Here is a 20,067-nt window from a genome sequence, read left to right as displayed (position 1 = left end):
CCTTTTTTTTCATTAGTCTGGCGCCCCTGGCAGAGAAGCAGCAGACGCAGCCTGTGGAGACAGCCCAACGCTGATCCAGCATGATTCATCGCTATTCTCCTCTCCCCACAGATCTGCTTCTGACAGCCGAGACCGGTCGGTCCTCGGCTGCAGCTTCGATCGATCCTTCAAGAATAAGATAAAAGCTATGGCGCGGGCTTTTCCCGCAATGGATAGGGCGATGGCTCTGGCTCTGGCATCGCCGAAATGCCCTCGCTGCTCGAATCCTTCCACCAGGCCCTGGAGAAGAGAGAGGCCAAGTCCTCGCGCCGCAGGCTGACGCTGCCTCCTCCGGGCGCCGTCGATTTCTCGTCCAACGACTTCTTGTCGCTGTCGACGTCGCCGCTGCTGCGGACGCGGTATCTCCAGGCTCTCAATTCGAGAACGACAGACAATCAGCCGCTCGCCTCCGGCGGCTCGCGGCTTCTCGACGGCAATTCGGCGTATGCGGAGGAGCTCGAGCGCTTCATCGCCGCCTTCCACGATGCCCCCTGCGGCCTGCTGTTCAACTCGGGCTTCGACGCCAACGTCGGCGTCTTCTCCTGCGTCCCGCAGCCCGGCGATGTGATTGTCTACGACGAGATGATCCACGCCAGCGTGCACGAGGGCATGCGGCTGTCGCGGGCAGGCAAGCGGGTGTCGTTCCGGCACAACTCGGCGGCAGCATTGAGAGAGGTTCTCGCATCGCAGATGGCGGAGGACCCGTTGATTGCGGACGCCAAACGCAATGTCTTCGTCGCCGTGGAATCGCTCTACAGCATGGACGGCGATACGGCTCCGCTGCGGGAGATCCTTGACGTTATTCACAGCCTTCTTCCTCGCGGGAACGGCTATCTGATTGTGGACGAGGCCCATGCGACGGGCGTCTTTGGGCCGCGGGGGGCAGGCATCGTGCAGGAATTGGGGGTTCAGAAGCAGGTTTTTATCAGGACGCACACGTTTGGAAAGGCTCTGGCTAGTCACGGAGGTCTGAACATTATCTCCACTTGACCGTTTGGCAGATACTGACTGATTCAGCCATTGTCCTGTGTTGTCCGCTGACTCGGGAATATCTGATCAACTACGCCCGCACCCTCATCTACACGACGGCGATGGCATATCCGTCGCTCGTGGCCGTTCGCACGTCCTACGAATTGATGCAGGAGGGGAAAACGGACTCTGTATGTATCCTTTATAGATTTTTTTTTTCCAAGCAGCTACTGATGCAAGACAGCTCCGAGAAAATCTCCAATCTCTGATCGCCTACCTCCGCACGCGCTGCGACGAGCTGCAAGCTGCAATCGACCCCTCGCTCCTCCAGGTCGACCACCACGACCACTCGCCCATCTTCTCGCTGCGCACGCCGTCTCCGCGCGACCTGGCCAGCCACTGCCAGCGCCGCGGACTCGTCGTGCGCGCCATCATGGCCCCCACGGTGCCGCGGGGGAGGGAGCGGGTGCGCGTGTGTCTGCATGCGGGCAACACGCAAGCTGAGATTGACGAGTTGGTGGATGCGATTAGGCAGTGGGCGAGGCAGAAGCAGAGTGCTGGGTTGAATAAGTCGAAATTGTGATTACGACGGATCTAGCTTGTCATTTATGTATGCATATTTGTTCGTTATATTATGTATACTCTTATATACGTATGTAGTATGAGTGACGAATGATGTAAATGTGATTCTTTTTATCTTTCCACCTTTCTTCTTCAGATGCTTCAGAATCGTTATCAACAATTCGATCTCGATTTTCAAATGTACAGCCAAGAAGACTGCTCTGCCTGTATACCTGCAGGTATATACATGCATACATACCAGGTAGCACAAGAAACTGTACAGACCTATCTCCTATCTAATCATCATCGGATACGTGTATGTACATACTAGCTGATAGCAATACCGAGGTCTTTTTCTTTCTTTACCTATTACTATCTAATTGTTATTATCGGTCCGGAATTCAAGATTCTATTCTGCAGCAATCAGCATCCGGCAATCACACTTATTTTTCTTTTCTTGTCTTGTTTTTTTCTTTTTTTTTTCTGTCCCCCCCCCCCCCCCCTTTTTTTAACGTAAAAAAAGTCTATTTTGAGCATAGGGTTTAAGTTAACATCAGGCATGATGAGTGAGTGCTTACTGTTCAGTTCGGCATGGTACTGTATGTACATACTTTTCGATTGATGGAAGGGAAGAGACCAAGGCAGATGACGTACTGTACGTGATGAGATAGAGATAGATGAATGAGATGAGATGGAAATATGATAGAATAATTCCAAGCTTTTTTTTTGTTGTCCTTAATCTATCTACCAACCTATGTATTGAGCTGTACTGTACCTACATTCGTAAGCTTGGTAGAATGCTGACAACTTCATCAATCAATCGATCAATCTTGAAAGAAATGTACTACAGTACTGTACGTACGTACATACAGCAAGCAAATCAATCTCGACCTCTCTCACTCATCTGTCCTGTACTGTACACATGTACAGTACCTGCGTGGGTCTTTGGAGGCACCCTCCTCCTAATCCTACTCCCAATCCTCCCCCTCGGAGGCAAAACGCCAAACATAAAGAACCGCTCATCCGGCACGATACGTTTGTTTGTTGTCAGCTCGATATCGAATGCCGTCAGGAACATGGCCGACGCGACGATCATCTCCTGCTTCGCGAAATGCCGGCCTGGGCAGAGCTTGAGGCCGCCGCCGTAGGGGATCCAGGTGCCGGCGGTGCCGGCGAGGGTGAAGCTGCATTGCTGTGCTGCTGCAGCAGACTTGTCTGAGGCAGAAGAAGAAAAAGGCTGCTTGTGAGGACATGACGGAGTGGCTTCTTCTTCAGCCTTCCTCACCGGCCCCATGTGGACGCCGTCATTCTTCACGAGAAACCGCTCGGCCCAGAACTCGTCCACCGGATGGGGATCGTCGACACTGCCTGTATTCCACACCAGCGGATCGCGTCCTGCATGCCAGGTCGACGCCATGACCGTCTCGCCCTCCTGCACGCTCCAGCCCTCGATCCGCAACTCGTCCGCCGCCATCCACGGCAGGACAATACCGACCTGCAGCCGCAGCACCTCCGCGTAGATGGACTGCAGGAGAGGAATGCTGCACAGCCCGGCGATGTCGACGCTGGAAATCTTGCTCGCATCGGCAGCGTCGTGCGTGATATACGGCGCGATCTCTGCCCGCACGCGCGCCAGCAGCTCCGGCCGCTGCACGATCTCTAGCAGCATCCAGATGACGGCGGGGATGGCGTTGGCGTTGGCCCTGGATAGTTAGCAAGGAGACGCTGTGTCTGATAAAGTGCTTCTGCTTACGCCCACAACATGCCCACATCCTCCGCCGCATACGCCTCATCGCTCAGCGGCAGCTTGCGATAGATGCGATTGCGCATGCGCATGATCCTGTTGCCGAAGAACTCCTCCCAGTCGCGCGGGTCGTCGCCGTCGCCGTCGTAATGGTAATGCTGCTCCGCAAACCGGTGCCAGCGCGTCATGTTCAGCTTCATCTTCTCCCTTGCCCGACGGGCCCCTGGCACCAGCCAGGATGGCCAGCGCATGAGAGACAGCGTGGCCGCGTCGAAGGCCCAGAAATCTTCGTCTAGGTCCGGGTTGATGGTGAAGATGTGTGCGCCGCAGAGGGCCGTGACGGACGCCTTGAAGGTCATCTTGCGGATCAAGCCGGCGTAGAGGTCGGGGACGTCGGTCCAGCAGTCGTCGTCGGCGAGCGGGCACTGCGCGATCTGCTCGGCCAGGCTGCAGACGAGCTGGCGCGCCATAGCGTCCAGACCGGGGCCGGCGATGTAGGCGTAGAGCGAGCGGTGGGCGAGGTAGAAGATGCGCAGGTCCGGGTTGGTCATCTTCGCGCCCTCGACGGGCTGGACGCCGTAGCCCGTGTCGTCGTTGAGATACAGAGGGGCGTCTGCGGGGGGGAGACCGAAGACGACGATCAGGATGCCGACGAGCCATTGGGTGCTGACGAGGCGTTTGGAGTTCTTGAACAGAGACGATATCGTCTTGGGGCCCGAGAGGACGAAGAACGAGCGGTTGCCCAAGTGGACGCGCACGGGGGTGTATGCGCTGTAGCAGGTCCTAAACAGACGTCAGACATGAATATCGACTGGCAAACGAGGATACGCACATGGCTCGACTCAGGAAGCCCTTCTCATCGATCAGCCACTGGGGGAGATGGCGCAGGAAGGGAATCGCGTAGGGGAGCGTGGGCGGCGAACGGCGATGTTCTGGCTTCAGCCGCGCTGTCAGGTGGCCCTTGATCGAGGTGACGGTGTAGGTGAGGATGAGTATCGTTGCCAGCAGGACTGCTGCCAGAGAGCTGTTGGGGAGAAGAGACCTGAGAAGAGACCATGCTTGCAGCGCCATCGCCATGCTGGCTGAGCAGTCGAAGACCGGTCAGCTGTATTGACAGTCGATGGAGGAATGACGAGGACGATATTTATCACCTGGGCAGGAAAACAGAAAAACAGAAGAAGATGAAGACCAAGCCAGCAGACTCACAACATGATCTGTCAGTCAGTCTGGACAGGGAATGCCCTGATTAACCCATTTATAACAAACCAGCCAACAAACCAGCCATCAGCCAGAAAAGCAGAGAATTCCACGGATAGAAACCACCAAAAACATCCGATCCTGGTTGTACAAAAGAAAACCAGCAGGGAGAATCCATCCATTATCGGTTCATTCCGCAATAAACCTTCCGCATCTTACACCCCTTAGACGGCATCTTCCGGATGAAACTGGCTGTGACGGGCGGACTGTGTGATGTGACACGATACAACGCGGCAGGACGGGGACGGACAGAAGATGCTTGTTGCTTGCTTGCCTGCTTGCCTAGGAGGGAAATGTCCCTGATGGGTGTTGTATTGCATCCGTCCGATGTGATAGCTGCACAGGGGATGAGAATGACAGTAGTAGACAGCAGGAGACCTCCAATGTTCTGTGTATGTTTATCTATCTATTGTCTGCAGGATCTATTTCAGAACAAAGCTTTCCCTGTGCAGGTGCAGACTGAAAGGAATTGTCTTAAAAAAAAAACAATAAAAAAAAGAAGAATAGGAAGGATGCATCATGTTGATATTACCTTCAGCATGTGGCAGGATTAGGGCTTACACAAAGGTACTGTGGTGTCTCTGTCAATCTGTCCTATGTAGTTGTTGTATGCAAAGCGCTGAAGAATTGCATTACCTTGAAAAAGAAAGGCCTATGTGTGCATGAAATGCACCTTAGTGAAAGAAATAGTCAGTTCCTTCTTTTCTCTCTTTGGTTAAACTACTTGTTCTAAATATATATACTGTAGGGTACCTGTTAAAAGTGTCAGCGAAACAGGCAGTCAGCCATAAGGCAAAGATCCAGTCTGTATTGATACTAGCACTCTAGTAAACAGGAATAATCTAGGAAGAAAGTCTCCTGGGGGATTTGAGCCCATATTTATGCCTGTAGGCATACAAAGAGGTCAAAAATAGATCTTGTCTCTTTGTGCCAGAGCTCTGAGGTCTTCCGCATCCGGCGACGGATGGTGAGCAAACACAGAGATCGCCGACAAAAGAAAGAGTCCAAACTTATCACACACACATATATATCTATATATACAAGAGGAATTTCAGCATCAAAATTTTCTTTTTTTTCTTTTCTTTTTCTTTTTGGAAATGCCTTTTCTTCTTCTTCTTCTTCTTCTTCTTCTTCTTCTTCTTCTTCTTCTTCTTGAAATAATACCGCCAGCCGTGGCCGCTGTCGGTAGTAATACAACCTGCCTGAATGCAGGTCATCCATAGTTCTATGTGGATGTATGTGTATGTATGACTGTTCAATGTCACAAGACAGAGAGAAGCAGAGACAGAGACAGAGACCATATAGCTACATGTAGCAGGTAGCCAGTCAGCCATTACCACAGAAAAGAAGGAGTAGAGAGAAAGGGAGAGAACGAGACGCATTGAAAAAGAAAAAAAACAAAGAAGAAAAAGAAGAAGAAGAAGAAGAAGAAGAAGAAAAAGAAACTCTGCTATTAACTATACGTACACTCAGAAAAAAATTATTGCAGAAAGGTTAAAATCTGTAAGTACGTACTTCATAGGCTATAGGAATGAATCCTATGCCAATATTTTCTCCCAGAGAGGAATCAGGAATGGAGACCAGACAGTCCAGTCCAGTTCGAAGGTAGATTGCATTGCTTAGGAATCATTATTGATTGATTGATCGGTCATTGCTAGTAATAGTTGGTAGCTAGGTAGTTAGGTAGTAGTTAGTTAGGTAATTAGGTAGTAACATATACCGTATACTGTGTAAGATGTATATTAAATCACGCTATATAGTATCCGATCCAATCCATTATCCCTGACTAGCTATCACTCTAGAGTTTAGGCACATATATTCTATTCTCTATTCACTTCTGCTTTCCTTGCCTTTGCTTGCTTGCTTGGTCTTTTCCAGGCTTCCAGGCAGTTATTCAGGTTTAGGTTAGGTCAGATACATTCCGAATAATAGCTCTGTTGATCAATCAATCCCACTCACTGATTTATTTTTTTCTTTTCTTTCTTTTCTGAGCTAAGAAAGAACCTTCTTCTTATATTTCGTAAAACTGGCCTCCTCCACAGCAATAATCAAATCAAATCAAATCAATTGGCATGGAAGTCTGTACTAACCTGCCTCTTGGTTGGTTTCCTCTTTTTTTTTTCTTGCTTTTGGATGGAAAGTGCCTGTTGATTGATTAATGTTGTTGAGATTCATGAGAAATCTAATGTATGTATTCTGTACTGTACAGTGGGGGCGTAAAAGTTTTTAGCCGATGCCATTTTTACACCAAAAATGGCCAACTTTGACCTTATAATAAACAACAAAAATGATTATAATTTTAATATTAAAAATATATAAGTTATAGATATTTAATAGGAGTAACTTATTTATAAAAATATTTTTTTATTCTTAATATTAGGATTTTTGTAGCTAGGTAAAGTTTAGGTCAATTTCTACTAAAACTAAGAGTTAAAAATAATTTATGCAACCTTTATTATTTTTATAAAAAAATATATAAATATATATTTATTTAAGTATGATTTATTATCTTCTTTGTTTAAAATCTAAAAATAAAGGGGGTTTTAATATAATCTAAGATACCCCTTATAAAGCCATATCTGAAGTCAAATTTTAATCTTATACTATTTAATAATATATATATTTCCTAAAATATTTTTAGTTAATTTTTATTATTTATGAAATTCCCTACACAAAAATATTAATTTTAAGATATTTTAATATATAATGTGGTAAGTCATTTGAGGTCGAAGTTGGCCATTTTTAGTATAAAAATGGCATCGGCTAAAAAACTTTTGCGCCCCCACTGTACACACGTGCATAGATAGATATTGGTTTTTTTTTATTTTTAATTTAGTAAATCTAAGATTTATGGCTAAATTCACTGTTTCTCTCTCTGGTTATACTTCCCTGGACTCTGTCTGATATTCTGTATCTTGTATATTCAATTGATGCTATTATCTCAAGCTGTTCGAATTCTAGAATTTAATTCGCTTCAAAACAAACTCGCAAATCTATAAATACTTCACAAATATTTTATACTCATATTCATGCTTTTTTTTTATGCTAATGCGCCTCCACCATCTCCTCCTTCACATACAAATCCACATACTTGTCCACGTCATAATTCTCCAGCTCCGCCCGGTTCCAGCCCAGCTCCAGCAGGTACTTGACGCGCTCGGCGTCAAAGTGCGCCTCCAGGTGCCGCTTGTACTTGGCCAGGATCTCGGACTTGGCCTCCTCTCGGCGCAGGCGGTGGCCCAGCGGCGCCTCGACGACTACCTCGTCCAGCACGGTGCCGTCGTTCAGCGTCACCGTCAGCGCGTTCGGGATCGTCCGCTTCGCCGGGTCGTGGTAGTCCTTGGTGAACTGCGGGTCCTCGACGCAGCGGATCCGCTTGCGCAGGTCCTCTACCAGCGGCGATGTGGCGGCCTCGGAGCCGTCGGCGTAGTCGTTGGCTGTTAGCCGGTTGAAGACGAGCATCGTCGCCACCATGTACTAAACCGCGTTAGTAGCAATTCCAGAAATCCAGCTGAATGCATACTCACCTGAACGCAGTGGTCGCGGTCCGCAAAGTTGTCCATGGGCTTGAACTGCTTGTCGATGATCCGGATGCAGGCTTCGTGCGTGCGGTTGGTGATCTCCTTGATATCCGCCGCAGTCTTGCCCATCTCCGCGAGCTTCTTGTTAATGATCTGGGCGGCCTCGATGGCCGTCTGGGAGTGGAATTCAGCTAGCAACTCATCAGTCATGCGTCTTAAAAAAAAAAGGGGGGCCAAAAAAAAGGTGCATGCATACCAGGATATGACACCTTGAACAGCACATTCTCCATCACGTAGCTGCCGTACGGGCGCTGGAACTTGAACTTGTTGCCCTTGAACAAGTTGTCGTAGAAGCCCCATCCCGGCGCAGACAAGACCGTCGGAATGCCACCCTCACCCTTGAGCACCTTCAGCACGAGGTTGACCGCCCGCTGGCACGCATCTCCCGCCGCCCACGACTTCCGCGACATGGTGTTGGGCGAGTGACGGTACGTGCGCAGGCTCTGGCCGTCCACCCACGCGTGGGTGATAGCATCCGCCGTCTGCTGCTCGTTCAGACCCAGCAGCTTGGCGGTCACGGCGGTCGTGGCCACCTTGACCAGGACGACGTGGTCCAGACCGACCTTGTTGAACGAGTTCTCCAGCGCCAGCACGCCCTGGATCTCGTGGGCCTTGATCATGGCCTCCAGCACATCCCGCACCTTCAGCACGCGGCCCTCTCCCAGCTTGCCGCCGGCGCGGTTGGTGCGCGAGATCCAGTCTGCCACCGCCAGGATGCCGCCCAAGTTGTCGGAGGGATGACCCCATTCAGCAGCCAGCCAGCAGTCGTTGTAGTCGAGCCATCGGATCATGGCACCGATGTTGAAGGCGCCATTGACAGGGTCCAGCTGGTAGGGCGTGCCAGGAACCCGAGTGCCATTGGGGACGACGGTGCCCTCGACTACAGGACCGAGGAGCTTCGTGCACTCTCTGAATCGAAGAGCCTCGAGCCCACAGCCCAGGGTGTCGAGGAAGACCAGACGGGCGGTATCGAACTGCAGGCTGTCAGCAGAGAATTAACCTCACTCTGAAGGCGTTGACCATACCGCCAGATCAGACTCGATCTTGTAGTGGTGGATGTAGTGGGCCAAGTCCCTGATCTCGGGATCGTAGGCCTTCTCCAGCGCGGGAGGCGCGGCAGCACGCAGGGCAGCCATTGTCGAGAATCGCGAGGCAGATGCAGCAGAGGTCGCCTTGAGGGCGTTGGTACAGTTGGGGAGAAGCAGGGAGCGCGACAGAGCGGGGGCGACGATGCGGGATGGAAGCGTCAGAGTGCGGGGAGCAACCCGCTGGCTGAGCCGTCGCAGCGCTGAGCCCGCGGCCGACATGGCGATGAATCTCGATCTAAATGCACACAGGACCGGACAATTGAGACCTTTTCTAGGGTGCAGAAGCTGCTGCTCGGGGAGAGAGCTGCAAAAGAACAGCCAAGGGAGTAGGTACCTGGGCTAGCCTGAGCTCCTTGCTAGCTATGCTCTGGCTGGGGTTGAAGTCGCCGTGACGTTGCGGATCTGCCGAGGTCTCTTCTCCGCGTTCCGCGGACCAGCGGTTATCGGCGGATCTTCAAAACAGTCATTCCTCTGCTTCTCCGAATAATAATGGCCTCTCCGAAACCGCAGAGTATTGTTTATGGAGCAGTTTACTCAATTGCTTACCGCCTGATCGGAGATCCGATTTGCGGCAGTATACTCGCTGTCAAGTGTAAACTCGCGGAGACGCGAGTTATCCAACACGCGTTACCGGAGATCTGCTAGCTCGAGCCTTGCATGGCATCATTTCTCTGTTGACCATCATGATGAGACTGAAGTCTCCTTCTCTTCGCTTCTCTTCTAATTTAATTAGACGAAAGTTGTCGGTCATATTCTCCTTCTGGTCATCTTCTCCACCCATCTCACTCTGAATCTTGCTGACAGTTTAATTAATTACTGTATGATCGTTGGTTGATTGATTCGACCAATCAGGGTTATCCGATTATCTGCCTACACAGAAGCATCCATTCCATGGATATATTTCCACATTCTTATCTAGCTATCCCTCAACTTAACCGCCTGCAAGTCCAACAGTAACGCTTTCGATGTGATGTCAATATCAGTAGTTCCTTGGTAAAAAAAAAAAGTACAGTACATCAGTGTTGTAGTGTCTCCATAATGAATCAATGCCAATATCATGTGAGAATATCCATGTCAACAATGTCTGGTATCATAGACAATGCATGTTCTGATGCAATGTGTCCGGTCAGAAATGATGTGAAGGATGATCCAAGTCACAGTAATCTTCACCAAGCTCCTCGAACGAAACGTGTGAGATAATGTACTACGTTGACATGACAAACACAGTCAAACACGCTGTCCATGCTCGAAACTCAGTCAGAGGAGTGAGATAGTCCGTGCTGCCCGTTCTTCTGCCTCCGCCCGTGCAGCCCGCATCTCTGCCTCGTCCGTCTCGCGCAAAGACTGGATGATCGCCCGGTAAATCGTCTGCGACAGAAGCGGCGGAACCGCGTTGCCGATCTGCTTGACCACCCCCTTGGCGTAGAACTTGTAGTCCATCGGGAACGTCTGCAAACATGCGTACTCTCGATTCGTGTAGTTGCGCTTCCCGCTCGGATGGTAGTTCCCTTCGCCCCCGCTGCAGGTGATCGTCTTGGCCCAGGTATTCGGGTCGTAAGGCGCTTTGTGTCCGTAGCGAAACCCGCGTTCCAGTGCTCGTTGCACATCGTGGTCCTCCGCGTTGGCGGGTATGTTAGAGATGGCAGACGCAATAGTCGCATATTGCTGCAGACCAGATCCTGGAGGGCCGTGGGTTGGCTTCGGGAATCGTGGGAGTTGTTCGCCCGGTCTGCATACACTTGTCAGCAGGAAATTCTTTCCACGAATTCGCCTCTTTCGAGGACTTAAGACCTACCCAGCTGCGATCAAAATTAGCCGTTTTCGCTTCTGCGGAACTCCATAGTCACAGCAGTTGACCACCTTGCAATGGATGGAATACCCCAGCTCGATGATGTCGTGCACAATACAGTTGAACTCCTCCTTGTGCCGCTCGATCAGCCCGACCGTCTCCTCCATCGTATGAATCCGGGGCTTGATTTTCCCGATCAGGTTGAAGGCCGAGAAGATCAGCGCCGAGTTCTTATCGTCATTCGCTGATTCAATCGTATGCGCCGCAGACCAGGTCTGGCATGGCGGCGAACTGTGGCAGACATCCACCCGTATCTCCTTCGACGACATGGTCAAAAATTCAGAGAAATCGGCAAGTTCGCAGAGGGCGTTTGGGAAATTCATCGCAAACGTCGACGCCGGCGCCGGATTGTGGTCGAATCCCCATTTGACGTATAAACCAGCTTCTCTCGCGCCGCACGACACTCCTCCTGCTCCGCAAAAGCTGTCTCCAAACGAGTACTGTCTTGTGTTTTCGTCACTCGAGTCGACAGGCAATTGCACAGAGCGTCCAGTATCGACGTCGATAATTTCTCTGGCCGGCTTATCAATGCTGCCAAAAGGGCGCGTCTCCCCCCTCCAGTTGGACCGTAGAAGAGCCGACGGCACTTTAAAGCCTTCGTCTGCTTCCTCGGGCGTCAGGTAACGAATGGCGACGTCAGTATTAGAGACACTCAATCGTTTGAGACGGCAAAAATAGGCGCACGAGTGTGGTGTCTGGGTGCCGTTGGGATCGGTATGGCGACGGTTCGTCAGGTGAATCGTCCGAATCCTCTTCACCTCCGTAACGGGCACATCTTCATCCGGCACCTCTCCTCCATCGGGAGTTTCTCTCACGACCCAGCACAGTTCTCTCTTCCACTTTGGAAACTGACTGCCCAGGCTTTCGAGCGTAGCGAAATGTTTGCCCCGCAGAAAAATACCCTGATCGTCCTCGACCACCTGGTCGATTCGAAGAAACCTGCCCGTGCAAAGCTCGACTGACATGCCCGGCTCCAAGATCATGCCAGTGTAGAAGGTGAAGCTTACCACCCTCCGCGATGGAGGTGCTGCCACGAACGCTGGCTGCTCATCGTTCCAGCTTCGCAAGAGTTCCTCGATTCCCTCGTCCGTCAGGTAGTCGCCAGGGTCGAACTCGGACTCGGAGTCGCTTATCAAATCTATAACGTCCGGCGACGATTGACTGACGTTCGATGTGTGTGCCTGCTCAGGGATTTCCCTCTGGTGGCCACAAGTCTTACCGAAGAAAACATCTCGGTCTTCCTCAGTCAGGTCAACGACAGGTATATCCTTAGTTCCATAGTGTTTTCTTCCTTTACTGCCTGCATCATTGGCCAGCTTGGAGGTACTTCCATCACTGTCTATTCTGATAACATGGTGACGGCGAATGCTTTCAGAGACAGATTCAATAACCATACGGCCATGAAACCTTCCATGTGGCGCAATAGAAGCCATATTGCTCAAACGCAGGAGATTGGAGAATGAAAAGACAGTGAGATGGCTCTGCTCTGATATTTGAGGACAAATAATGAGAGTGAGATTTCAGAAAACAGAAAATGAGGACTTCAGAGTGGCTATACCAACTCTTCTGATTAAGCTGGGTGCCACAGTAATATGCTGATGTCTCTCTGACTTCTCTGACACAGCCTTGGTTGTTCTTGCAGAGCACAGGTCCTCGGAGAGGTGAAAGAGAGGGAAAGAGAAGATGATGATAAGGGAAGTGTGAGAATGAGTGAAAATTTTGCAACACACCAAGTATTAGGAGGGCATTGAGTAAATTTGTCGCTGCCTTCATAGAAGTGAAGGAGATTCATATGTCCTAGAGGCTCCAGTGAGAAAAAGCTGATGAGCACCAGAGTTAAAAGACATCTGGCCAGCGACATGTTGAAAGGGAGAAGCATGCAGATGCAAATTTAGGAACAGTACAATCTGCCATATCTTGGATGGGCCAGATCAATGATCCTAGCACAAAGACATAGATGTGATAAAGGATATGTATGGGCAGCTATGCCCAAGCACACAAGAGGGCTGCTGGTGAAGCCATCCAAAATGTCTCTTTGTAGGACAAATAAGCCCTTTGTCGCAAGACATTTGTAAGAATTTCAGCTTTGAGAGCTGCAAAGAAACAAAATAAGAACAAAGCAAAAGTAAACAAAAATCACAAAGCATCACAGCCCAACAAAACTCTTTGAAATACAAAGATGGGATAAAGAAAATGTGGCCCATGATCAGCCAAGGTTATCATGTCAGAAGGAAATTGCAAGAACTGAAGAAACATGTGATCGAAAAGTGACATCTTGTCATCAGAAGAGACCAGCTGCTCATATCAAGAAGAAACAAATTGGATACAGCGTAGAGACGATGCTGAAAGTTGCTTCAACAGATATAGTTCAGTAATGGATGACAGCTGATTGGTCGGAATTTACATGGTTCGGCATCGGAATTAGTATTGATCCAGAGCCAATCACCTGCATCGCGCCTTTTTCTTTGCACCCGGAGAAAACGGCAGAAGAAAAAAAAATCTGGCTCGCGATCCTGAACTAACGGTGGAGAAATCCCCATGGCGTCCCTCCGTGGAAGAGATCACCGTTTTCCTTCACTTTTTCTCCTCCTCTTGTTTCCCTCCCTTATTTCCCCCTCTTGTGGGTGCTCTGCTAGTTGAGCTCTGGTGACCCCTCCTCCGGACTGTGTTGCACAATGTGCCTCTCCGGGTCTGTCTAGTGAAAATTCATCCCTGCTTTGTTCCCCTCCCCGGAGATCGTGACACCCCACCCTTGGTGAAGGATTTTTGCGGAGGGTAAGTCAGATTCGCTTTCGGCTCTTCGGTTATGATGGTATTGTTTCTTTCCATGATGATCGTTTCAAAAATAGATGTTAGACTTCCGAAACATCATTGAGGAGATATACCCAATCTGAATTCTATGATTTCAGCTTCCTATTGCTGACTCTTCTTTCTTTTTTGGTTCCTTGCACGATGCTAACCGTCTTGATGAGTTGACCAGATTCGCGTCTCCTAATCAAAATGTGTGGGATCCTCGCTCTTATCTTGGCGAACCCTAAGGGTGCCGCCGCGGTCGACCTTCACGAGGCGCTGTATCTCCTCCAACGTGAGTGACCATACCTCTGGAGCCAATTCCTGAGAATACCACGAGTCCTTGCACAATGGGTCCTTCTTTATATAACATGTCTGAACTCCTCGGCTTACTTGTACGGCGGTGAAGACAGGGGACAGGATGCCGCAGGCATTGCTACGTGCGCGTCCGGTGGCCGGATTTTCCAATTGAAGTCCAATGGCATGGCAGCCAAAGTCTTCCAAGACGGCGCCAGGGTGGCTGATCTGCCAGGTTCCATGGGTATCGGCCATTTGAGATATCCGACAGCGGGTAGCAGTGCGAATGCTGAGGCCCAACCGTTCTACGTCAACAGCCCGTATGGCATTTGCTTGGCCCATAACGGGAACCTGATCAATGCCCCAGAACTCAAGCGATATCTCGACCTGGAGGCCCATCGCCACATCAATACGGATAGTGATAGCGAGTTGATGCTCAACATCTTCGCTGATGAGTTGGGTGTCACAAGGAAGGCACGTGTCAACAAAGAGGACATTTTCGCTGGCCTCAGCAGGATGTATAACCGCTGTGAAGGTGGCTGGGCTTGCACAGCAATGCTGGCTGGTTTTGGCGTCTTGGGTTTTCGTGATGTCTATGGTATCCGTCCGCTGGTTCTGGGGTCTCGTCCTTCAGCTGATGGTGAGGGCATGGACTACATGATGGCGTCAGAATCTGTCGCTCTCGACCAGCTAGGATTCACAAACATTCGCGATATTCAACCTGGAGAAGCAGTCATCATCGAGAAGGGTGGGGAGCCTGTATTCCGCCAGGTCGCAGAAAAGAAGGAATACGCTCCGGATATCTTCGAATACGTCTACTTTGCACGACCTGATTCGGTTATTGACGGCATAAGCGTCTACCGAAGCCGCCAGCGGATGGGTGACCGTCTTGCTGCGCGCGTGCTCGATGTTCTCGGGCCTGAGGTCGTAAAAGAAATTGACGTTGTTATACCCATCCCAGAGACTTCCAATACGTCAGCTGCTAGTGTAGCACGCTATCTGGACAAGCCCTACTGTCAAGGCTTCGTCAAGAACCGCTATGTCTTCCGGACATTCATCATGCCGGAACAGAAAATCAGACAGAAAGGTGTTCGCCGAAAGTTGAACGCCATGAAATCTGAATTCAAGGATCGTAATGTGCTGCTCGTTGATGACAGCATAGTACGCGGAACGACGAGTCGTGAAATCGTCTCCATGGCACGGGAAGCAGGTGCCAAGAAGGTGCACTTTGCTAGCTGCGCGCCTCCTATCACGTAAGTTCCCTCAAAGACCCCCTTAGCTTCGACTACTCTTCTGACGGTGCAACAGCCACGCCCACATTTATGGCATTGACTTGGCTTCTCCCCACGAGTTGGTCGCTCATAATCGGGATGCCAAGGATATCGCCAGGCATATCGGCGCGGACAGCGTGATTTATCAGACCCTTGACGACCTCGTAGATGCCTGCGCCGAAGTTGCCAAAGAAAATGGCCTTTCAGAACCCAACAAATTTGAGGTTGGTGTCTTCTGCGGTAAATACATAACTCCAGTCAGAGAGGGTTACTTCGAGCACTTGGAGAAAGTCCGAGGCGAAGGTCGCAAACTCAAAGTGCTGGACCAGGCGAAAGAAGCCATTCTGAACGGTGTTGCCGGAGAGCGTGAGTTTCAAATCGCCGCAAACGGTGTCAAGTTGGACAGCGATGGTCGCGTTGTCCCTGCCTCATCTCCTCGTGAGTCCCAAGTCCCATCGGCCAGCCTGAGTCAGGCGCGCGGGGCCTTCAAATATGAAGAGAACGGAGAGGCAGAGGAAGTTCCTAAAGTGAAAGACCGGATGGATGTCAGCATCCACAATCTTGGGGACTATGTATGACGAAACAAAATCAAGTGGTATGAGTCTTGCATTTTTGCAGCAATTTAGGATGATTATGGAGAATTGTGCTTTTTTCTAGCAGTTGGGGCAAGTTAGGCGGTTTTCGTCACTGTTATGTCTTTGAGTCATGCGCATATAGGACAAAACGGGAGGTTTTTGTGTTATTGCATATAAATGGGAGTTAGGTTGGGTCTTTCTAAATTTTGGTGAATATAAAATACCTTAAATCGTTTTAAGCAACTGCGATTCTCACCGCCCTGCAAAACCCTAAATCACGTGTCGTGAGGTAGGCGACAGCTCCAGGCATCCTCGCCAGCGATTTCCATACCTCAATCATAGGAATCAGGTAAAAACCAGCCTCATCCTTGAGCTTCCATCTTTTGGGAGCTAGATCTCTCACTTCAGGCTACGTACCCTACGACTTACCTGTCGCAATATCTGCTCTGTTTCCAATTCATTGACCATGGAGCGCCGGGTCACCCGGTCAATGACTTCGAAGGAAGCTGCTTTGTTGTCGGCTCCGAATCAGAAAGCAAACTCCCAGCTATCTAGTACTCCGCAGCCTTCTTCCAGTGAACCAAGCTCTACTGAGAGAAGCCAAAGGACGTCTGAAAACGCCGCGTCACGAAAGTCAGAGCTAGTATCTGAGAACTCAACGAAGAGTGTAGGTCGAAAAAGGAAGAGACGTACTTCTGCCTCTATTATTCAAGAGATCGACATCAACGAGCTTCCTCACAATCTGGGCAAGGCCCCTACTGCCATCAAACAGGAGCGTGCACTTGCCGTCGACCAGAAGCCTGCCAAAACGCCAAGTGAGGAAACACAAAAGCCTGTACTCGAAGCCAACCCCGAATTTAACGCCACGGGAAAGACGAAGAAAGTAAGGAAAAATGGATATCCCTATGGCCTTACTCCAGGGGTCAGTCCGTTCCCAGATTTTCCTCGTCCTACACCAGAAGAGTGCGAAGAAGTCAACCGACTGTTGTCCACCGTTCATGGAGAGATCAATGCCCCGACCACTGTGCCTCAGCCATCCCTCACTGTAACAGGATGTGGTGAAGTCCCCTCTGTCCTTGATGCTCTGATTCGCACATTGCTCAGTGGTGCTACAACTAGTGGAAATTCCGCCAAAGCATTCCAGGGATTGGTCCAGAAGTTTGGCGTCCTAGAAGAAGGCATCGGAAAGGGAAGTGTGAATTGGGATGCTGTTCGCCGTGCCCCAATTGATGATGTCTTTCAGGCAATGAAGAGTGGTGGGCTGGCAGCAATGAAGAGCAGATATATCAAAGAGATCCTAGACATGGTCTACAAGGAGAACATGCAGCGCAGGGACGCTTTGTTGAAGGCTGAGACAGACGGAGCAGATGGACCTGCTGGTGCAGAAAATGAAACAGATGCAGCCAAGCAAAAAGAGATCGACTGCGCTAATGAGAATGTCTTGTCACTGGACTATATCCATGCTCTTGATAAAGACCAGGCCATGCTTGAACTTGTCAAATACCCTGGCATTGGTCCCAAGACGGCTGCCTGCGTGATCCTGTTCTGTCTCCAACGGCCCTGCTTTGCCGTGGACACGCATATCTTTCGCATCTGCAAATGGCTGGGCTGGCTCCCATCCGAAAGAGTCAACGAGGTCACCGCGTTCAGCCACCTTGAGGTGCGCATTCCGGATCATCTCAAGTATTCCCTCCATCAGTTGTTTATCCGACATGGCAAAATTTGTCCCCGATGCCGAGCTATCACAGGAGAGGGAAGTGAGGGCTGGGATGAAGGATGTGTCATTGATCACCTGGTAAAAAGAACCGGAAAGCGCAAGGGTGCGCTCGTGTCAACCACTGGAAAGCAGCCAAAGAACAGACGGAATCGAAAAGGGAAACAAGGAATCTAGTGAGGATGAAGATGAATGACAGGAGTTGTCTGATGTCATGTCTGATGAATGATTGCCTGCAACCGGTTACAACCTGTCAACGCTTTTTTTTTCCTTATTTTTTAAACAACTTTTGAGATGTCCTGGAAATTTGTCCAGATTATTTAGCAGCATAGCTTTAAGGTAGACGCAATATATAATTTCTTAGAGAGAGTTCCCTATTGGATTTCATTATATATTTTTAATCAATCGCAGTAGTAGTAATGCAGCAATCAGTGTTTGTAAGGCCATTCACAATAACTATATTTCTCATAAGGATTCTACCAAGACCATCTTTCCCTACGATCAATAAAAGTAAAATTTATAGTCATTTTTGTGTTAGTATTGTGGACTCCAGAGTCAGGTTATCTGGTAGGTCGCGGGCCGGCCCATCGCCCACTCCCCGAGCTGACCGCCTTTGCCCCCGCGGAAATTATGCCCCTAAAACAATCCCAGTCAAGCAAAGCTACAGTACAGCTTCGTCCATTGCTGCTCCCAGAGTTCCACCATGGACCGTCTGGGGGAGTTTCTCCGTTCCTCAGTCCCTTCCATCACGGAAGGCCAAGGCCTGCAGTTCAATTCCCAATTGGTTGAACTTGCACTGAAACTGCTCTTCACGTACGGGACGATCTACTTGGGATACCTCTACCTCGCGAGACGCAGAGAGGCGCCTGTGAAGTTCGACGTGCCGCTTCCGCCAGAGCTTCGACCGGACTGGGAGGCCAAGGGCTGGGACGATGTCAAGGGGGAAGACAAGAAGATTCTGGAGGGCCAGGTACAAGGGGTGAGTGGTGGATAACCGGAACGTGTCTTGAGGAAGCGTGAGACAGCTAATTTATATTTTCGTCTATTTACAGAAATGGAATCCGCAACGGATCCTGAGCTACTGCCCTGCAGATGGCAGAATTCTCGGTGCTGATGCTGGTGGAATTCCCCTGGCAACTCCCGAGTCGGTCGACCGTGCCATCCAAGCCGCGAAACGTGCACAGATTGAATGGGGGCAAACAACATTTGCGCAAAGGAGACGGGTTCTCAAGACAATGCTGAAGTGGGTGGAGAGATCATATCTCTTAATGGCAATGAACAGGAGCTGACAGTGTGCTGTGGCATGTAGGTATATCCTCGAACACCAAGACGATATCGTTACTACATGCTGCTTGGACTCGGGAAAGACAAAAGTGGACGCGTCCTTTGGCGAGATCCTCGTGACAGCTGAGAAGCTCAAGTGGACGATTGACCATGGAGAAAAAGCGCTCACCCCCGAAAAGAGGCCGACGAACTTCCTCATGATGTACAAGAAGAACACGGTCCGATATGAACCGCTGGGTGTGGTCGCCGCATGTGTGTCGTGGAATTACCCGTTCCATAACCTCATCTCCCCCGTCATCAGTGCCCTGTTTGCTGGAAATGCGATCGTCGTGAAGCCGTCGGAGCACACAGCCTGGTCTGCTACCTTTTTCACCGACATCATTCGGGGTGCTCTGGAGAGTTGCGGCCACTCGCGCGACCTTGTCCAATGCGTTGTCTGCTTGCCGCAGGTGGCGGATGTGTTGACCTCTCATCCTGACATCTCTCAGCTGACCTTTATCGGTTCGAGACCGGTCGCACACAAGGTCTGCGAGTCGGCTGCGAAGGCATTGATACCCGTCACGGTGGAACTGGGAGGGAAGGATCCGTTCGTCGTCCTGGATGATCCCACCACCGTTCGAAACCTGCAGTCCATCGCTTCGATTCTCATGCGAGGCGTCTTCCAGTCTGCTGGTCAGAACTGTATCGGAGTGGAGCGTGTCATCGCCCTTCCTGGGGTATATGACAAAATTATCGAGATCGTCACGCCGCGTATCAAGGCTCTCCGTCTGGGTTCCATATTGTTAGACTCCAAGCTGGATCCCAGAGATCCCAGCTATAAACCTACCACGCCTGATGTCGGCGCCATGATCTCTCCTGCGAACTTTGATCGGCTGGAATCTCTCATTGAAGATGCAGTCCGACAAGGCGCGCGACTGATCTGCGGTGGAAAGCGATACGCGCATCCCAAGTATCCCCATGGCCACTACTTCACGCCTACCCTTCTTGTCGATGTGACACCTTCCATGCAAATTGCCCAGGTCGAGCTCTTCGCCCCTGTTCTTGTGAT

General features: G+C 50.3%; 8 protein-coding genes across 8 annotated transcripts; 5 read left to right on the top strand and 3 right to left on the bottom strand.

Moving 5' to 3' along the window:
- Nucleotides 1-246: 246 nt before the first annotated feature.
- T310_1402 (8-amino-7-oxononanoate synthase) lies at nt 247-1,591 on the top strand (the record flags this gene model as incomplete). The annotated part of the gene is made up of 3 exons (XM_013475726.1): nt 247-1,006; nt 1,057-1,199; nt 1,253-1,591. The coding sequence occupies 3 exons, from the start codon at nt 247-249 to the stop codon at nt 1,589-1,591; spliced, it is 1,242 nt and encodes a 413-aa protein (XP_013331180.1).
- An 858-nt stretch (nt 1,592-2,449) lies between these two features.
- T310_1401 (cytochrome P450) lies at nt 2,450-4,390 on the bottom strand (the record flags this gene model as incomplete). The annotated part of the gene is made up of 3 exons (XM_013475725.1): nt 2,450-3,272; nt 3,323-4,096; nt 4,146-4,390. 3 exons carry the CDS (start codon nt 4,388-4,390, stop codon nt 2,450-2,452), a joined length of 1,842 nt encoding a protein of 613 aa, XP_013331179.1.
- A 1,277-nt stretch (nt 4,391-5,667) lies between these two features.
- On the top strand, nt 5,668-6,360 carry T310_1400 (uncharacterized protein; the record flags this gene model as incomplete). The annotated part of the gene is made up of 5 exons (XM_013475724.1): nt 5,668-5,751; nt 5,794-5,811; nt 5,889-6,033; nt 6,093-6,175; nt 6,331-6,360. The coding sequence occupies 5 exons, from the start codon at nt 5,668-5,670 to the stop codon at nt 6,358-6,360; spliced, it is 360 nt and encodes a 119-aa protein (XP_013331178.1).
- Nucleotides 6,361-7,411: 1,051 nt separating this feature from the next.
- Nucleotides 7,412-9,458, bottom strand: T310_1399 (2-methylcitrate dehydratase; the record flags this gene model as incomplete). The annotated part of the gene is made up of 5 exons (XM_013475723.1): nt 7,412-7,478; nt 7,650-8,047; nt 8,098-8,282; nt 8,348-9,125; nt 9,177-9,458. The coding sequence occupies 5 exons, from the start codon at nt 9,456-9,458 to the stop codon at nt 7,412-7,414; spliced, it is 1,710 nt and encodes a 569-aa protein (XP_013331177.1).
- Nucleotides 9,459-10,496: 1,038 nt separating this feature from the next.
- On the bottom strand, nt 10,497-12,949 carry T310_1398 (C-5 cytosine methyltransferase DmtA; the record flags this gene model as incomplete). The annotated part of the gene is made up of 3 exons (XM_013475722.1): nt 10,497-10,968; nt 11,035-12,495; nt 12,819-12,949. 3 exons carry the CDS (start codon nt 12,947-12,949, stop codon nt 10,497-10,499), a joined length of 2,064 nt encoding a protein of 687 aa, XP_013331176.1.
- Nucleotides 12,950-14,088: 1,139 nt separating this feature from the next.
- Nucleotides 14,089-16,024, top strand: T310_1397 (Amidophosphoribosyltransferase; the record flags this gene model as incomplete). The annotated part of the gene is made up of 3 exons (XM_013475721.1): nt 14,089-14,173; nt 14,288-15,428; nt 15,484-16,024. 3 exons carry the CDS (start codon nt 14,089-14,091, stop codon nt 16,022-16,024), a joined length of 1,767 nt encoding a protein of 588 aa, XP_013331175.1.
- Nucleotides 16,025-16,487: 463 nt separating this feature from the next.
- T310_1396 (HhH-GPD family base excision DNA repair protein) lies at nt 16,488-17,912 on the top strand (the record flags this gene model as incomplete). The annotated part of the gene is made up of 1 exon (XM_013475720.1): nt 16,488-17,912. The coding sequence occupies one exon, from the start codon at nt 16,488-16,490 to the stop codon at nt 17,910-17,912; it is 1,425 nt and encodes a 474-aa protein (XP_013331174.1).
- Nucleotides 17,913-18,438: 526 nt separating this feature from the next.
- T310_1395 (Oxidoreductase (Msc7)) lies at nt 18,439-20,067 on the top strand (the record flags this gene model as incomplete). The annotated part of the gene is made up of 3 exons (XM_013475719.1): nt 18,439-18,714; nt 18,788-18,978; nt 19,045-20,067. Coding segments are annotated over 3 exons (1,490 nt in total), but the record flags the coding sequence as incomplete, so codon positions are not given.

The sequence above is a fragment of the Rasamsonia emersonii genome (genome assembly GCF_000968595.1).
Source record: "Rasamsonia emersonii CBS 393.64 chromosome Unknown ctg1118621759989, whole genome shotgun sequence".
NCBI classification, from domain to species: domain Eukaryota; kingdom Fungi; phylum Ascomycota; class Eurotiomycetes; order Eurotiales; family Trichocomaceae; genus Rasamsonia; species Rasamsonia emersonii.
Note: the sequence above shows the minus strand (reverse complement) of the source record. Positions and strands in the feature narration are given on the sequence as shown.